The sequence below is a fragment of the Myotis davidii genome, unplaced genomic scaffold (assembly GCF_000327345.1).
Source record: "Myotis davidii unplaced genomic scaffold, ASM32734v1 scaffold131, whole genome shotgun sequence".
Lineage (NCBI taxonomy): Eukaryota > Metazoa > Chordata > Mammalia > Chiroptera > Vespertilionidae > Myotis > Myotis davidii.
In genome coordinates this window covers 546,796-562,436 of record NW_006282815.1, presented here as the reverse complement: position 1 = coordinate 562,436, position 15,641 = coordinate 546,796, and the positions used below count along the sequence as shown (strand labels likewise).

Genomic DNA, 15,641 nt, shown 5'->3' with positions numbered 1-15,641 from the left:
CTCTGCCTGGTGAAAGAGAAGGAAGAGGAAATTGCTCCACAGAGGCCCTTAAGAAAGTCTGAGGACACAGAGGAAAAGTCTGGTTAGTTTTCAGTGTGGGGGGAAAGGCTTGAAGGATGGCATCCAGGTCAGAGCAGGGAGGCGGTGGTGCCATTGCTGACATATGGAGCACTGGATGAGAGCAGGAGTGCAGGGGACCATGCACAGTTGTGTCAGTTTGCATTATGAGGGTCTGATGAGCAGCTGAACCATGACCTGGAGCTCAGGAGAGGGCCTGGGACTGAAGCTCAAGAAGGAGCGAGGTCCTTGAGGAGGAAGGAGGATGAGAGGAGAAGAGGTCAGAGTGGGCTCAGGTTCTACAGGGGCCACCCCGGGTCCCCATGGGCTCACCTGACTAGGTTTAGCTTTCATAGAGCAACAGCAGTGTCACTGCTTCCTCCTTATCCTCTAGGGAAGCCTGTTGTCCCCTCATTCTTACAGCTGGCTTAGAAGAGGGGAGCAGCTCCCCAGGATACACGTGCACCAGGCTCTACCTTGCTGAATCTGTCCCCCTCCTCTTCCAGGCATCTTCTCTGCCTTGCCTCTCCCCCTATTGCATGTGTTTCCTCTTGAGAAGTCTTGGGAGAAATACAATCCTCTTTGGCCCTTAGTCAAAGAGGTTTAAGCCTCAAAGGACACAGCCAAGCTTTGAGCTGACTCACACCTGTCCTGGATCCTGGAGTTGCTATGGCAACAGGTGACAATGGCCTATATTCTCCTAATAATGGGGGCAGGGATTCACCCCCTGTTCCCATTGGTCTCTGCCACTTGGAAGTCAGCTTAAGGCCTGGAATGTGGCTTAGACAAATCCTGTTACCCTTGTTCTCTCCCTTGAGTAGAAGGAGAGGCCTGGGCATCTGACCTGGAAGAGCCCCATCCTGCGTCCTGGTCAGGGATGTGCCCATGGAACATAGGCTCTCTTTGCCTCAGTCTCAGCAGAGGTCTGAGGGCAAAGGGGGAAACAATGATGAGATGTGACTGAGTAAAGCAGGAGAGGGTTGGAGCTAGACTTTAGGAAGAACTTCCCAGCATTGAGTGTTCTTAGATAGGAGACCAATTAATCTTGTATTTATGGAGGAGGAAAGGGCAGTGCTGGGGGGATATGGGCCTCATCCCACAGGTTGGCCATTCTCTGCACTCCTCCACAACCAGGAGGTTTGTATGGAGCACCTCCTGGGCACCCACTGTGGCACCTTAAGCCAGGGCCCCAGGGATGGTTCAAGGCAGGTTTCATCTGTCTGTCCCCCCAGCGGCTGCAAAGCAGCTACCCTGAGGAATATCTGAGGACCCTCCTTTGCCTGAAGAAGCTGAGAAGCAGGTGAGGTTCTAGGCACACCCTCTGGGCCAGTGGGCAGGGCTGGCTAGGCAGGCTTGTTTGGGAGGCTGGCAATGGGCAGGCTTGTGGGGCAGAGATGAGGAATTGACAAAACTCTGGGTCTCAGGGCAGGGGCTTCCCCTGAGTCCCCTCCACTTCCTGGGTCTTTCTGCAGCTCCCACACATCCAAGCATGGCTTCCTGTCTCAGGCCTGGATCTGCTTCAGACACTACATCTACACTCCACAGCGAGGTATGGAGTGGGGAGCTGAGGTCCAGAGTGACAGGTGACCTCCCCCTTCCCATGCACAAAGCAGCTGCAGTGGCAGGAGCTGACACCCTCAGAACTCTGCCATCAGGAAGAACAGCCCCAAGCCCCTGGCCTGACTTGGCCTTGGTGGTCCAGGGTCCTATAAGCCCTGGCCCTTTTCCTGGGCCTCTGGGGAGGTGTGGGAGCTCCTGGGCCTGGGTGGTGCTAGGCTCACCATGCCCTTCTTTTTGGGAACTGCAGGATTCCGACTCCCACTGACGCTTGTGCTTTCAGCCACCCTGACAGGGACGGCCATTTACCAGGTATGTCCTGCCTCTGCAGTGCCATTTGCCTCCGAACTCCCAAGTCTAAATGGCTCAGGCCCAGCTCAGCTCTCCAAAAGCGTGGCCCACAATCCTGCCCAGCTGCTTCTGATGTCTTGGGAACGCTGGCCTACCCAGAGGGAGAAGGCATTAGCTCTTTTTGGACTCACACAGAGTCAGAGCATGAGTTTTGGAGTCACATGAACAAGGGTTTACATCCTAGCTTCATTATTTACCTCCTGTGTGACTTGCTTAAGTTAGTCAACCTCCTTAAACCCATTGGCTCAGCTAAAAGTGGAAGAAATTACCTTCATCTTTGGGAATTTGAGAAGATTTAGTGAAATAACATGTGTTTGATAAATCCCCACTACCAACACCACCACCCCTTAAAAACCAACCAACCAACCCAAATCTCAGGAGGTGGGTATGATTTTTCTCTGTTTTACAGAGGGGAGAAATGAAAGCTCAGAGAGGTGAATTTGACTTGGCCAAGTTCCTACAGCTAATATCTCAGGGCAGCCAATGTCTGAATCCAAGCCTGTCCAGCTCCAATGCCTCTGCTCATTTATAAGACACTTTGCCTTCTCCAATGTAGAAAAGTTGGAAATTTTATATTCTGAAATTTAAGATAGATAACTGATATAGACTGACAGACAGGCGTAGATGTACAGTTGTGCCGCCTGAAAGCACACCTCTGGCCTATTAGCTAAGATTGGATCTGTTTGTAACATGCTGACCACAGGCATGAGGACACTGTTCTTGGGGGCAGATCAGAACACTGATGGGTGCCAGGAACGATGCAGCCAGTGTGCTCCCTAGAGTCTTCCCTGTGACTCAGAAAACACTTTTCCTGGAATGGGAGTGCCTGGTTCGGCACAGCCAGACCCTGGTGCTCTCATTCTGGGGTTCTTCCAGGTGGCCCTGCTGCTGCTGGTGGGTGTGGTACCCACCATCCAGAAAGTGAGGGCGGGGATCACCACGGACGTCTCCTACCTGCTGGCCGGTTTTGGGATTGTGCTCTCAGAGGACAGGCAGGAGGTGGTGGAGCTGGTGAAGTACCACCTGTGGGCTCTGGAAGGTGAGAACCACTGTAGCAGGCACTCTATACATGTCAATTGGTTGATTTCACTCAATTGCTTATTGAAATAAACCTTTAAGGCTCTATCTTCTGAAAGCCCCCATTACAGTGGTTCTCAATGCTGGCTGCATGCCAGAATCGCCAGAGTTGTTTTTACAAAAGCTAATGCCTGGGACCCATCCCCAGAACTTCTGATTTAATTAGCTGGGGGTGTAGCTTGGGCCATGGGGCTTCTAATATCTCCAGGTGATCCGAGCATGCTGCCAGTGCCTTCCCAGCACCTGTAGTTAATGTGGAACCAGTGCTTGCTTTTTCCACGTGCATTTGCACTCCCTGCCCCTCAACCACCGGCTCTGCTCCTGTGGAACAGGAAACCAGGATCACTTCCCTGGGCTGGCTGAGGAGAGCAGGGTGTAGGCACCCTGGCTCTTTCTGGGTCTGCTTGGGAATGGTTACACTTCTGGCTCTACCACTTCCTACAGTGCGGCTGGTGGGGCAGACCTCTCAGAGTCTCGGCCTCTTTCTTGGTTCCATGTTTTCACGTGCTTCTCCTGTAGGGCTGCTTTGAAGGTGCAGGGCAAGGCTGGGTGTGGATGTAAGGTGGAAGGGGTACAGCCTCCATCCTCGCTCTGCTTCATTACCAGGCTTCTCACAACCAAGCATTCTCTCCCAGCTGCTGGTGAGACAGCAAACTCATGATCTGTGCTCATGGCTTGGGTGGCCAGGGGGATGGGGTAGAGATGGGTAGCAGTGGTCACCTCCCCTCATTCTGATGGACTCAGGCCACACTGAAGTGCATGTGCATCCTCGTGCCTGGAACAAAGGCCATTGATGCAGGCCTACATGGGATTTCATGCTCACATCATGCTGTGAGATGGGCAGCACAGTAGGGTGCCCGGCATTAGCAAGCTAGGGTGGGAGATTAAATGACACCTGGAGGCTACACGATCAGGGAGCAGTGGAGCTGGAGGCAGATGCCAGGTTGAATGCATCTCTCACTGAAAGTCTCATAGCAATGGACGAAGCAAGACCCGGGTGAGGATCAAGTCTACAACCTCAGAGGGGGCCTCTCCTCATCTTGGCCACTCTGTCACCTGGCACCATAGACCAGCCGGGCTGTCAGCTTCCACTGGGTCTGAGAACAGGGAATGTGGCAAGAGGCTTCTGCTCACAGTCGGGGCGGTGGTGGCAGGGTAACTCCCTCCAGGCACACCCTGGTAGCAGTTTGGAGGCTGCCAGGAGAGCCTCCAGGCATGGCCTCCCACTTTGCTTCTTCTTCACCCTCCAGTTTGCTACATCTCAGCCTTGGTCCTGTCCTGCTCACTCACCTTCCTCATGCTGACCCGCTCGCTGGTGACACACAGGTCAGTGGCTGGCTCTGTCCCTCATTGTGGATGCGGGGAGGAGGTCAGCATCAATGGGCTTGTAGGACCCCTGACTCAGACGGGCTGTGGGGAAAGCCCTGGGGCTAGAGGGAGGGAGGGTCTCTGCAGGCCCAGGTTGCCACTGAGTCAGCTGCCCTGTGTTGGGCAGAGAAGCTGGGCGGTTCAATCTGAGTGGGTAACCATCTGTGAATGATTCTAGATCCTGACTGAGAGGGCTGAAGTGTGAGTTTGTCCATACTGAGCGGGGCCACCCGGGTGGGCTGGATTTGATAGGAGGCACCTGGGAATGGGAGAGGATGAAGGAGCTGAGGGAGGAAGGGTGCCATGAGCAGGAGAACTGCATGACAAGGGCACAGAGGCTGGGTGAGCCTGATGCTTGTGAGTGTGGGTGAGGGGGTGGTCTGACCGGCACTGGAGAGATTATTACGGGACATTGAATGTCAGGCTGCCCGCCTTGCCCGTTCATGTAAATGATAAGGAGCACTGAGGAAATGTGAGCAGAGAGGGAGAGGAGGTTCTAGTTGGGAGGGAGGGGTGGTCCATGTCAGAGAACTGGTTCCTATGACCTGCACATTCATCGGGCCTCAGAGGTTGTCCCACAGGGATCTTTCCTCACAGGGGTAGCCCTACTGAGGCTGGCATTCCAGGCCCTCAAGCCTCTGCATTGCATTATGTTCAGCACATTCCTGCTTGAGTGCCAATATGGGCTGTCTCAGGAGGTAATGAGATCCATGTCACTGGAGGTATGCAAGCAGGGTCCATGGCCATAGATGGGGAACCTTGCCCCCCACTCTGATGGCCAAGCTGTGAGTCACTTTCCATCTCTTCTGTTGTTTCTCACTTTTCTGACTTGGCTCACATTGAACCTTCAGCCTGAATTTGTTTCCCTAGATCTCCACCTCACCAGCTTACTCTTACTCTTATTTATCCTTTAAGACTCTCTAGTCAGACCTTGCCTCCTCTGGGAAGCCCTCCCTGACCGCCCATGGCTGGCTTAGTAGCCTCCACTGGGTTCCCACAGCCCTGAGCTTCCCTGCCTTTGGGTTGTAATTAGACTGAGAGTTCAGCCAGTGGCTAGCCTAGAGGAAGAATTTAGGGAGTATATGTGCTCCTGAGATCCCTGCCTTCTCACCCTCATCCCAGGGCCAATCTGCAAGCGCTACACCGAGGGGCTGCCCTGGACCTTGGCCCCCTGCCTCAGAGCCCTCACCCCTCTCGCCAGGCCATATTCTGTTGGATGAACTTCAGCGCTTACCAGACTGCTTTTACCTGCCTTGGTGAGCCCCACCCTGCTGGGCCTTCACTGGCCCCAGACACTGGCCCCAGTGAGTGAGGGGAGAGTGGTCAGCAGTTCTTGACTGTCTGCCTGTGCTGGGGCAAGTTCTGGGATAAGAGTGAAAAGAGGGACCCGCCTGGCCTTCCCTGCACTCAGGAGGCTCACTCGGGTGGGGGTAGGGGACACAGGAGCCCTTGGGGAAAGGATGCCCCTAACATGAGCATGGTCCCGGGGTGCCACGAGCTGTTTACACAGCGGGTAGACCCAGGGCTGGAAGGTGGGAAGCTTAAGGAGGTACAGTCCTGCTTGTGTGAGGGAGGGCTATGCCATGATGGGCTGTCTCAGGAGGCAATGAGATCTATGTCACTGGGGTTACGCAGGCAGGATTCCATGGCCATAGATGGGGATTGCAAAGGGGGTCTGTTCTTGAGGGAGTTGGACTAGATTAAGTCCCAGGATGTTCCCAGCTCCTAACTTTCTGGTTCTCCCCAGGGCCCTGTGGTGAATAAAGCCTCTGACGTTCAGGGAAGATGGGTCAGTGTTGTGAGAGCCAGGGCAGCTTTCTCTCCCTGCTGGTTCCTTCAGTTCTCACCCTGCACTCCAGAAGGGCAGAAGGATGACCAAGGAGTAGATTTGATCATCTCAGTGGACTTTGTCCCTCACAAGCCCTCTTGTACACATGTCCCCACATAAACCATTAGCAGTTGTTTCATTAGACAACTGTGGGGCGCCTACTGTGTTCCGGACTCTGGCCAGTAAGAGCGCAAGCATTACTCTAAAATGTAGTCCGCTCCCCAAGGACTCAGCGGCAACGGAGGGAAAATAACATTGACAAAGCACCTACTGGTTTTCAAAGGGTTGCACAGACATAATCTCATTGGGTCCTCACAACAGCCCTGTGTGGTAGGGGCCACTCTCCCCATTTTACAGAGGGAGAAACCAAAGCTCAGAAATGTAAACTAACTTGCTCAAGATGGCACAGCGAGGCATCAGAACAGGGATCTGAAATCAGGTCTGCCCAATTCCAAGGTCTTTGGCTCCTGGGAGTGCCAGGGGTGGTCTGGGTCCTGCAGAGGCTGATGTCTGTCCCCTCCTCATCCTGGCAGGGCTCCTGACACAGCAGATCATCTTCTTCCTGGGGACCATGGCCCTGGCCTTCCTGGTGTTTATGCCTGTGCTCCATGGCAGTAACCTTCTGCTCCTCCAATCACTGGGGTCCTTGTGGTAAGAGAGGCAAAGGGCTGAGGGCTCTAGGACCCCTTCCCAGAGGGCCACTAACAGTGACACCTCCCACTCCACCTGCAGGCCTTTCTGGCTGACCTTGGCCTTGGCTGTAACTCTGCAGAACATGGCATCCCACTGGGTCTTTCTGAAGACTCACCATGGATGGCCAGAGCTGACCAACCGGTAAGGCAGCTCTTGGGTTTGTGGCTCTTTCAGGTCGTCAGCCTCTTCTCCTTCGTGTCTTTAGCTGTGTCCTTCCTCCTCTACTGCCATCTCTCCCTTCTCTGTCAGGGAGCCCAGTGGGTAGTAAACAGAGATTGCCTTACCCACAGAGAATGGGGCAGTGGCCAAGCCTACTCCACATACATCTGTCACAGGGCCAGCGTCACCCCATAGCCTTTCCTGCTTCGAGATCAACGTTACTCTCCCCTGGATCCTCTATGCCCTCCACACCATGTGCCTCCCTCTTTGCAGGAAGGAGATTAACAGAAACATTAATTCCCTGTTAGATGGTAAGGCTGTGGGCAGACCTTGGCCCCAAGGGAGACTCGGAGTCAATGGACAAGGGAACCAGAGAAGGGAGGTGGGAGACACTGGGGTCATGGAAAGATCCAGGTGGAACTGAACTTAAACCCTAACTCTGACACTGACTAGCTAGGCAGCTTTAGCTAAGTCACCCAATTTCTCTGGGCCTCAGTTTCCCTTCTATAGGAGGGAGTACATGGCCTGTCTCCCAGAGTGGTGAGGAGGGCCAGCTGGGTTGAGAGTTGGACCAGTACAGGATGGGGTGCATACAAAGTATACTCAATAAATAGCAGGTACTCAATAAGTACACATCAGCTGTGGTCATCAGCTGAGGAAGGGGCTGGGGGTGTGGGGGCCTGACTTAGCCTTGCTTCTCCCTCACCCTAGCTGCGCACTCTATGCAGCCACCTTCCTTCTCTTCCCCATCAACGTGCTGGTGGGCGTCATGGTGGCCATCTGGCGAGTGGTCCTCTCTGCCCTCTACAATGCTGTCCACCTTGGTCAGATGGACCTCAGCCTGCTGCCACCTGGAGCTGCCACTCTTGACCCTGGTAAGGTCACAGGGCAGGGCCAGGGTGGGGGTTGCTCAGGCTGCCCAAGCTGTAAGGGAGGGTCTGCCCTGATGCCCTGACCTGGTTTATGTTCAAATCTTCTCTGAGGATGTCTGGGACTGCCACATCGGTGTGTGCAGGGGCCCATGTGCAGTGCATGTGTGTCTATGTGCTTTCATGCAGAGTGTGCAGGGTGCGTGTGTGTGTGTGTGTGTGTGTGTGTGTGTAGGTGTGTGTGTGAGGGACTATCTGGGCCCTTCTGTCTGAGCGCCACCATCCCCCGCCCACCCCAGGCTATCGCACATACTGCAACTTCTTGAAGATTGAAGTCAACCAGTCGCATCCAGGCATGATAGCCTTCTGTACCCTGCTCCTGCGAACACAGAAGCCCCGGCCCCATCCGGCCCCCCAGGATGGCCTCAGACTTGGAATGGAAGAAGAAGGTGCACCTTCCCTTTGGGGTTGGGAGAGTTGAGCCCACCCACAGCTTCTCCCAGGAAGGAGGGATACATCCCTCCCCAACATGCACCACTGAGCAGGAAAATGCTCACTTTCTGTTCCTGAGCTGCCTATGGGAGAGAGGAAGTGAGAATTTTCCTGGTCCATTTTGGTAATTTTTTCCACCATGTACATGCACGTGCGCCCATGCACACCCTTTCTCCCTCTGCATGCTCGCACATCCTCTCACAGAGAAGGAGATGGCCATCTTGCCAAGGAGCTCTGTCTTCCCCCACCATGGGCCACCCTCCACCTCTCCCTCTCAGGCAGTCTGTCCCGTACTGTCTGGGAAGTGTGTAGTGGGGAGGAGGACACTAAGCTGGAACTCCAGTCTCACCAGCCTCCTCCACTCACCCAGGGGATTTTCAGACTGTGTTCAGGACTGGGTGCAGTGGGCTTGGCTGGGTTTGCTGTGTGACTCACAGAAGGTCTCCCCTTCTCAGGGATGCAGCTGCTGCAGATCAATGACCCTGTGGCCAAGGGAACAGGGCCCAGAGCCCGCCAAGGCAGGGCTCGCTGGGGTCTGACCTACACGCTGCTGCACAATCCAGCCCTACAGACCTTCCGGAAGAGGGCCCTGTCAGGTGCCCGGGCCAATGGCACCCAGCCCTGAGGAGGGAACGCCAAGGCATGTGTCTCCATCTGTGCGCTTGCTTCCCCTCTTCCCAGCCCATCCCTTCCCTGGTTCTCCCAGCATTGCCCCAACCATGGTAGGCTCTTAGCTTAGCACCAGCTCTGCCAGCAGGTCCCAGGATCAGGATCCCAGTGACCAGCCCCCAAGGCTGGAGGTCACTGTGGTTGAGTGGAGGTTGTCTGCATTGTGAGCCTTGAGAGAGGGCTCTATTCTGCTCCCTTGGCCTTGGGAAGCTAAGGGCTCTGAAGAAAGCAATCAATGGTTTAGGCCCTTGGTCCAGGAGCCAATGGAGCCAGAAAAGCTATATCCAGGTCCCTCCCCTCACTGGCCCTGCTGCCAGCCTCCAGGGCCTCACTGAAGCTTTCTGCTGACCTGGATTGGTGATTCTAGCTGGGACAGCCTCGCTCCAGCAGCCCAGGAGAAAGCGAGTGGGATCCTACTGGCAACAAAGTCAGAGCTCGCACAAGGCCCCACACCAAGCTGCCCACACTTGAGAGCTGATATTTTTCTAGTTGGTATGCCTTTAGATATTATAAAAGAGGTCAGTGTGCTCCCTGCAATAAACTTGTCCTTGAGAAATAGTCCTCTGTAGGGGTCACGTGGGGAAAACTGCCCACACGATTTTATGGGGCTTGGGTGGGGATGGGTATTCTGGTCACATGCTGGGCTGGGCCCCCTGGGTTGGGGCAGAGAAGACCCTCCCACTAGCCGCATCCCTTTGGGTGGTGGAGAAATTAGGAACCCTATGTGCCACCCTTGAGCCATGGGGGCAGTGGCTTTAGAAAGTAGGACTTATTCAGGGTCCTCAAGAATGAGCAGGACTTGGGGAGCAGAAGAGATTTAAGGAAGATGGGGACAATGTGAATTAAGGTGTGGAGGTGGGGGCGTGCAGTGAGGGAGCTGCCCTGATGGTGGAAGAACAAGGATGCAAAGGGGAAGGGCAGTGGGGGGTCGGGAAGTGGCCCTTTCCCTGCTGGAGACTGGTGGAGGTCGGAAGCTGTGTAGGTGAGGGTGTGGGCCCATTTGTGGGCTGGGGCTACAGAGGGTGAGGGAAATGTGGCCACTCCAGAGATCAGTATCAGTGGGGCCTAAAAAAATGTCTGCACAATTAGTGGAGGCCAACTCCTCCTCCATGTTCCTACAGCCCCAAACACACATGAAACCAGGGGCAGGACCAGGGAGCTGGGATCCGCCTTCAAGGCTGCCTGTGAGGAGGGCAAAGAAGGCAGGCTCTGACCCCACTGCAGCCGTGAAAAATGTCTTCCTGGCCCTGTGTCCGTGACTGACAGGATCACAGGGAGGAGAGGGCAGACTGGGTCTCAGCCCTTAACAAGGAACCAGTCACAACAGAGTGTGATCAAGCTGGGACACTGGACGCCCAGCGCTGTGGGAGCCAGAGGAGGGGGCATCGTGTGCACTGGGAAGCAGGGGCAGGGCATCCAGGAAGGCTTTCTGGAGGATGTGGTACCTAAGCCGTCTCAAAGGCTGACATAGCCAAGTAAGGAAGAGGGGAACAGTGTCCAGACCAAGGGAACAGCATGAATAGGGGTGCAGAGGAAGACTCATCACAGAAAATTTAAAGAACAAGTCATTAGTTCTAAGGGAGACCGGGAGGGGAGCGGAGACCTGGGAGAGCCAGTCAGAGTGGCCATGAATACTTGGCTGGGGAACTCAGAGCTTCATCTCAAGGCAGTGGGCGCCATGGGTGACTAAAGCAGGAGAGTAGCCACTTCATTTGGAGCACAGCTGTTCCCCAGTCACCCCTGACTCAGGTCTTGGGCACATGTCCTAGTCCAAAAAGCCAGGCCTGCTCAACTGTGAATGGAGCCAGAGACATCAGAGGTCCAAGTCAGGTTAGGGTTATCAAGCCTTAGCGAACCAGAGTCAACTGGACTCTTAAGCATTACCATGTCCTACCTCATCTTTTTAAAAAAATTGTACTCATTCATTTCTTTTATTCAGAAATATGACTTTTTAATTTTCACTTGAGGATATGTTTTTATTGATTTTTTTTTTTTAGAGAGAGAGGAAGGGGGAGAGAAAGAGAGAGAGGGAGAGAGGAACACTGATTGGTTGCCTTTCCCTGTATAGGACAATACTCCAACCAACTGAGACAGGGCCTGTCTTTTTTTTCCCTAAGGAAATTCAAGTCCAGAGATGGGTAGTGACTTTTTTAAGGTGGCACAGCACAGGGGCTCAGCTTTTTCTTGCTGTTTTTTCCACCAGATATGCAGTCCTTGACATGTGCTGCTGGTGTCATCTGTTCAGTGGGAGCTGCAGGCTGAAGAGGGGGTGGAGGAGTGCCCAATGCAGACCAGGAGGAGGGGGAAGGGAGGCTGGCCAGCCTCCAAGGCTCATAGCTGCTACCCCAGGCTCCTTGGTCTCCCTGCCTCTACTTTGCTGCGCTCAGCAGCCCTAAGAGCTCTGGGCAAAGGTGGCAGAGTCTCTCCCATGGAGTCATCCTATGTGTAGCGCCCTTCAATTTGGAAAGGGATGGGGATGGAAGCAGAGGGGAGATACATCTCACCCAGCACAGAGACAGGGTTCTTATAGTCCCCAGGTCCTGACCCCATCTACCTACTCCCCATTCTGAGAGATCTGTAGGCTGTTGCCAGGCCCTCATCCTACCTGCCCCCTCCCCCAAGACAGTTACTGGTCCATCTGTTCTGTGGGGGAAAGACTCCTACGAAAGGACTTTCCTCCAGAAATGCCGTTTCCTCTTCCTGAATGGTGAGAGGAAGGACATCCATTTCCTTTGGCTTCTCCCTCAAATCTGTTCTCCTCAGTCTCCTGGGTCCTTTTTCTTCCCTCCGTCCTCTCTCCTCTATGTCCTATGTCCCCCATCCCCTCCCTTCTCTCAATTCTTCATCTTGCATAGCCTGTCCCCCTTCCATCTACACTCCCTGACATCTCTTCCATGGACTGGACCAGGAAGAGGACCACAATCCAGGCTCTTTCCCCGCCTCTACAATGCCTCCTCACACCCTTACTGCATACAGCACCACTCAGGGTCCCAGGGAAGCCTCAGTAGCTAGTGTCCCCATTTGTCTCATGGGCTAATTTGGGGGGAGGGACATCTGCAACTCAGCTCAGCTGGGGACCCAGCCTCTCACCCACCACTGGGCCACCCATGCTACTGCCTGCCGCATAGTCAGTGTGTGTCTCACAGACCCGTTCCATGTGGACAGGCCGGCTGGCCACCCTGACTCTCCAGCTCCTGGTCCTACCCTTGACAGGGGCTTCTAGATCAGATGAAACTCCAGGCAGACACAGGGAGCATCAGAAATGCTATTTATTCCTCCGCTGTCCCCAGGCTGACTGGCCGCCTCAGAGGGCTAGGCTACAGGTGCACACTTGGAGAGAGAGGCAAAGCAGATGTCCAGGATGGCAGGGCAGAGGCTAAAGGAGGAAGGGTGAAAAGAGGAAGACCCCCAGATCCTCCAGTCCTGTCTGAGACGGGGACAGAGAATTTGGAGCCCCCAAGTCATTAGGGAACGCCCCAGGGCAGCAGGAGCTCAAGCAGGTCACGGAGAGTCTCAAAGCCACACCAGCCTCTGCCCCTATATCCCATTTCTTTCTCCTGTGCCCTGTCTACTTCAGGCTATTTCCCTGCCAAGGCCTAAGCCCCCAGCCTTCGCCAGCTGGTCAGTCCCAGTCCCTGGATTCCATCCGTGAGACCTTGCCCAGTTGTAGGGTAGTACCCTGTTAGCATGCTGCCTACACAGGGGGACATGGGCCATGTGGTTAGCAGCAAGGAATACTGAAGACCCACGAGTTATGGGATCCAATTCTGACCTAGTCACTAGCATTGAGGGAGTCTAGAAGTGGATGTGGCGAGTGTCCTGGAAGAGAATATAAGGGGAGGTAGGAAGATGTGATATCCCTCACGCAGGTCTTGGGAGCTGCCAGCCCCAGACCCCTGCCTGGACATCCACAAAGTCAGGGGGAGGAGTCAAGGGGGCTGCTGCAGCTCAGCTGGGTGGCGGAGGAGCTAGAAGGAAGTGAAGAGGAGGAGGAGGAGGCTCTGGCCCAGCAGAAGCAGGCCTGGAGGCTGCTGCCCAAAGACCCCGCCCCCTGCTTCTGCAGCCTCCTGGCCTCCAGTGCGGCTGAGGTAAATGATGACCACGTTGTCCTCAGGACCTGACGGCTGCACCTCGTTGTCAACCGTATAGCAGCCCTTACCCTCCGCAGCTTTGCCATGGAACCTGCGCCGCAACACATCCTCGCCCGGAGTAGCTAGTGCCACGTTCACCGAGCTCTCTGCACTGCCCAGCTCATTGGTGGCCAGGCAGCTGTAGGTGCCTTCCTCCGGCTTGCCAAAGTCAGGGATGAACAGGCTGCCATTGGCAAAGGCCTGGAAGCGTGGCTGGCTGCTGGCTGCCGGGGCATGCCCATCAGCACCCACGTTGGGGCTGGTGATCTCCACCGTGCCACCAGGCGTCTGGATGTGCCAGTGAAGCTGCGGGGCCGGCTGCCCCTCCACAGCACAATAGAGCGCCAGCATGAAGCCAGGTCGCAGCTCGGCACCATCCTGGCTGGGCTGGTAGGTGAGTTGCACCAAGGGTGCCGAACAAGGCAGTGGCAGCAGGCGGGTCAGCGGTGTGCCCTTCAGCACATCGGGCGAAGTGCAGGTGATGTTGTCCTGCTCTGGGATGGATGCGGCTGTGGTCAGGGCCCATGTCTTGAACCACATGATGCCGCAGGTACACTGGAAAGGGTTGTTATTGATCTGCAGGTGGGACAGTACAGTGAGCGGTGCAAAGGTACCCTCAGCCAGTGTGTGCAAGCGGTTGTGATTGAGCTGCAGTGAGCTCAGGGCATGAAGACTGCGGAAGGCATCTCGGGGGATGAAGGTCAGCTCATTGCTGTTCATCTTGAGTAACTGGAGGGCGCTGAGGTTGTACAGGTTGCTCCAGGCAAAGTCAGAGATGAGGTTGTGGCTGAGGTCCAGGCTCTTGAGATGGCCCAGTGAGGTCAGAGCGCCTGCAGCCACTGTGCGAATCTCGTTGTGTGCCAGCCACAGAGACCGCAGCAGGGGCACCTCCCTGAAGGCACCCTCTGGCAAGCTGGGCAGCCGGTTGACTGACAGGCTCAATGTGGTCACGTTGGCTGGGAAGCCAGGTGGCACAGCCTCCAGGTCGCGGTAGGCACAGTCGGCGATCTGGAAGCCGTACTTCTCCCCACAGTCACAGGGCTCAGGACAGGCCTGCCCCAGGCCCAGGAGGACCGCCCAGCACAGCAGACACAGCTCCTGCATCCTCCCTCCTGCCGGGGAGAACATGACACTGAGGCGCCTCCAAGGACCCATGGAAGACAGTCGTGCCAGCCCAGAGCTCAACCCAGAGCTCGTCCCCATCAGAAGACCCTACCCCACATAAGCCAGCTAAGACCCAACACCACTTAGCCCAGCACCCTTATTTTACAGAACGGTCAACCGAGGCCCAAGGCGGGGCCAGGACTTGCTCGAGGTCATGCAGCCAGGAGAGGTGACAATAGGATAGAAGAGAACCCTAGCTCCTCCTCTGAGTGGAGAGCTCTCCCTGCCTTGGCCAGTTCCTAGCTGATTTTCTGGCTTGAAACGTGTTTTCCAGTCCACCCCTCCCCCAACACTCTGCAGACCCTCCCTCCTGCCATCAGTTCGGCATCCTGGCCACAGCCCCTTCCACCGGAGCCCCCCAAGAGGTATGCTTTGCCCTAACCCAGACAAGGCCCCTGTGCAGTGCACACCACCCCCGTCCGTCCCAGCCCCCTCTTGCTCCTACTGGCCTTGACCACAGTGGACACCAGACCCTTTCTACAGAATCACCCCAGGGCCTGTTCTGTTAAGTCTATGCCAGGCAGCTGCCTAACTAAATAAACCCTGCCGGGACCTCTCAGCTGGCTTGGACGAGGCCAGAGGCTCCGCCCAAATGCTGCTGGGATTTCTGGGGCTGTGGTTGTAGGAGGGGTAGATGTCCCTGGACAGGTCCAAAGCACCCTAAACCACAGGGAAATGACCAGGGAACCCCTGGGCCCAGCAGCCCCCTTCTCCTGCTGGCCCTTGGAGCCCTCCTCCCACTGGCTTACCTTCAAATACTCTTTCTTGATCAAGGAGTGTTTCTCAAGATGGAACCAGAAAGCAACAAAGGCCAGAGTTAGCCAGGACAGTCTTCAGGGCCAAGGGCGCACAAGGGAAAAGGGGGCTGCTGGAGGAAGGGGCAGCCTGGTCCCTGCACCCAGAGTCCGGGACCAGCTGCTGAGAGAAGGCTGCAGGAAGGGAGCCCAGGCAGCCTGCACACTCCCTTCCTCCAGCAAAACAACTGCTTCTCTGCAGCAGCAAGGACCTGTGTTTCATAAGTGACACCAGAAACTTGAGGGGGAAAATGCCAAATTTTTTTGGCTTTTTTTTTTCTTTCTCTCTCACTTTTAGCAGCTTCAACTTCCTTAAAGGCACACACTAGCTGGACAGGACCCAAGAAAAGATGGGACAGAAGGGTTTTTATGGTGGGAAGGGTAAGAAACTGAATCTCAAGGAAAGTAAGAGACTTCTAATCTCACTTTAAAC

At 55.3% G+C, this 15,641-nt stretch overlaps 2 protein-coding genes across 2 annotated transcripts in view; one reads left to right on the top strand and one right to left on the bottom strand.

Moving 5' to 3' along the window:
- Positions 1–9,676, top strand: part of STRA6 (stimulated by retinoic acid 6) — a 23,796-nt gene extending 14,120 nt beyond the window's left edge. Inside the window, exons 10-18 of the mRNA XM_015561391.1 lie at positions 1,865–1,926; positions 2,842–3,004; positions 4,293–4,368; positions 5,533–5,666; positions 6,772–6,889; positions 6,971–7,072; positions 7,802–7,965; positions 8,259–8,408; positions 8,907–9,676. Of these exons, the coding sequence (XP_015416877.1) occupies positions 1,865–1,926; positions 2,842–3,004; positions 4,293–4,368; positions 5,533–5,666; positions 6,772–6,889; positions 6,971–7,072; positions 7,802–7,965; positions 8,259–8,408; positions 8,907–9,076 (1,139 nt within the window). The 3' untranslated portion in view covers positions 9,077–9,676. The remainder of the gene's footprint in view (positions 1–1,864; positions 1,927–2,841; positions 3,005–4,292; positions 4,369–5,532; positions 5,667–6,771; positions 6,890–6,970; positions 7,073–7,801; positions 7,966–8,258; positions 8,409–8,906) is intronic.
- Positions 9,677–12,373: 2,697 nt separating this feature from the next.
- On the bottom strand, positions 12,374–15,417 carry ISLR (immunoglobulin superfamily containing leucine-rich repeat). The gene is made up of 2 exons (XM_006753248.2): positions 15,164–15,417; positions 12,374–14,362 (listed from the first exon to the last, which is right to left on the bottom strand). Exon 2 carries the CDS (start codon positions 14,352–14,354, stop codon positions 13,089–13,091), a length of 1,266 nt encoding a protein of 421 aa, XP_006753311.1. The 5' UTR covers positions 14,355–14,362; positions 15,164–15,417; the 3' UTR covers positions 12,374–13,088.
- Positions 15,418–15,641: the final 224 nt, after the last annotated feature.

Bases quoted from the DNA above. Each gene is read 5' to 3' on its own strand.
- ISLR (XM_006753248.2), bottom strand. From the start codon at position 14,354: ATGCAGGAGCTGTGTCTGCTGTGCTGGGCGGTCCTCCTGGGCCTGGGG.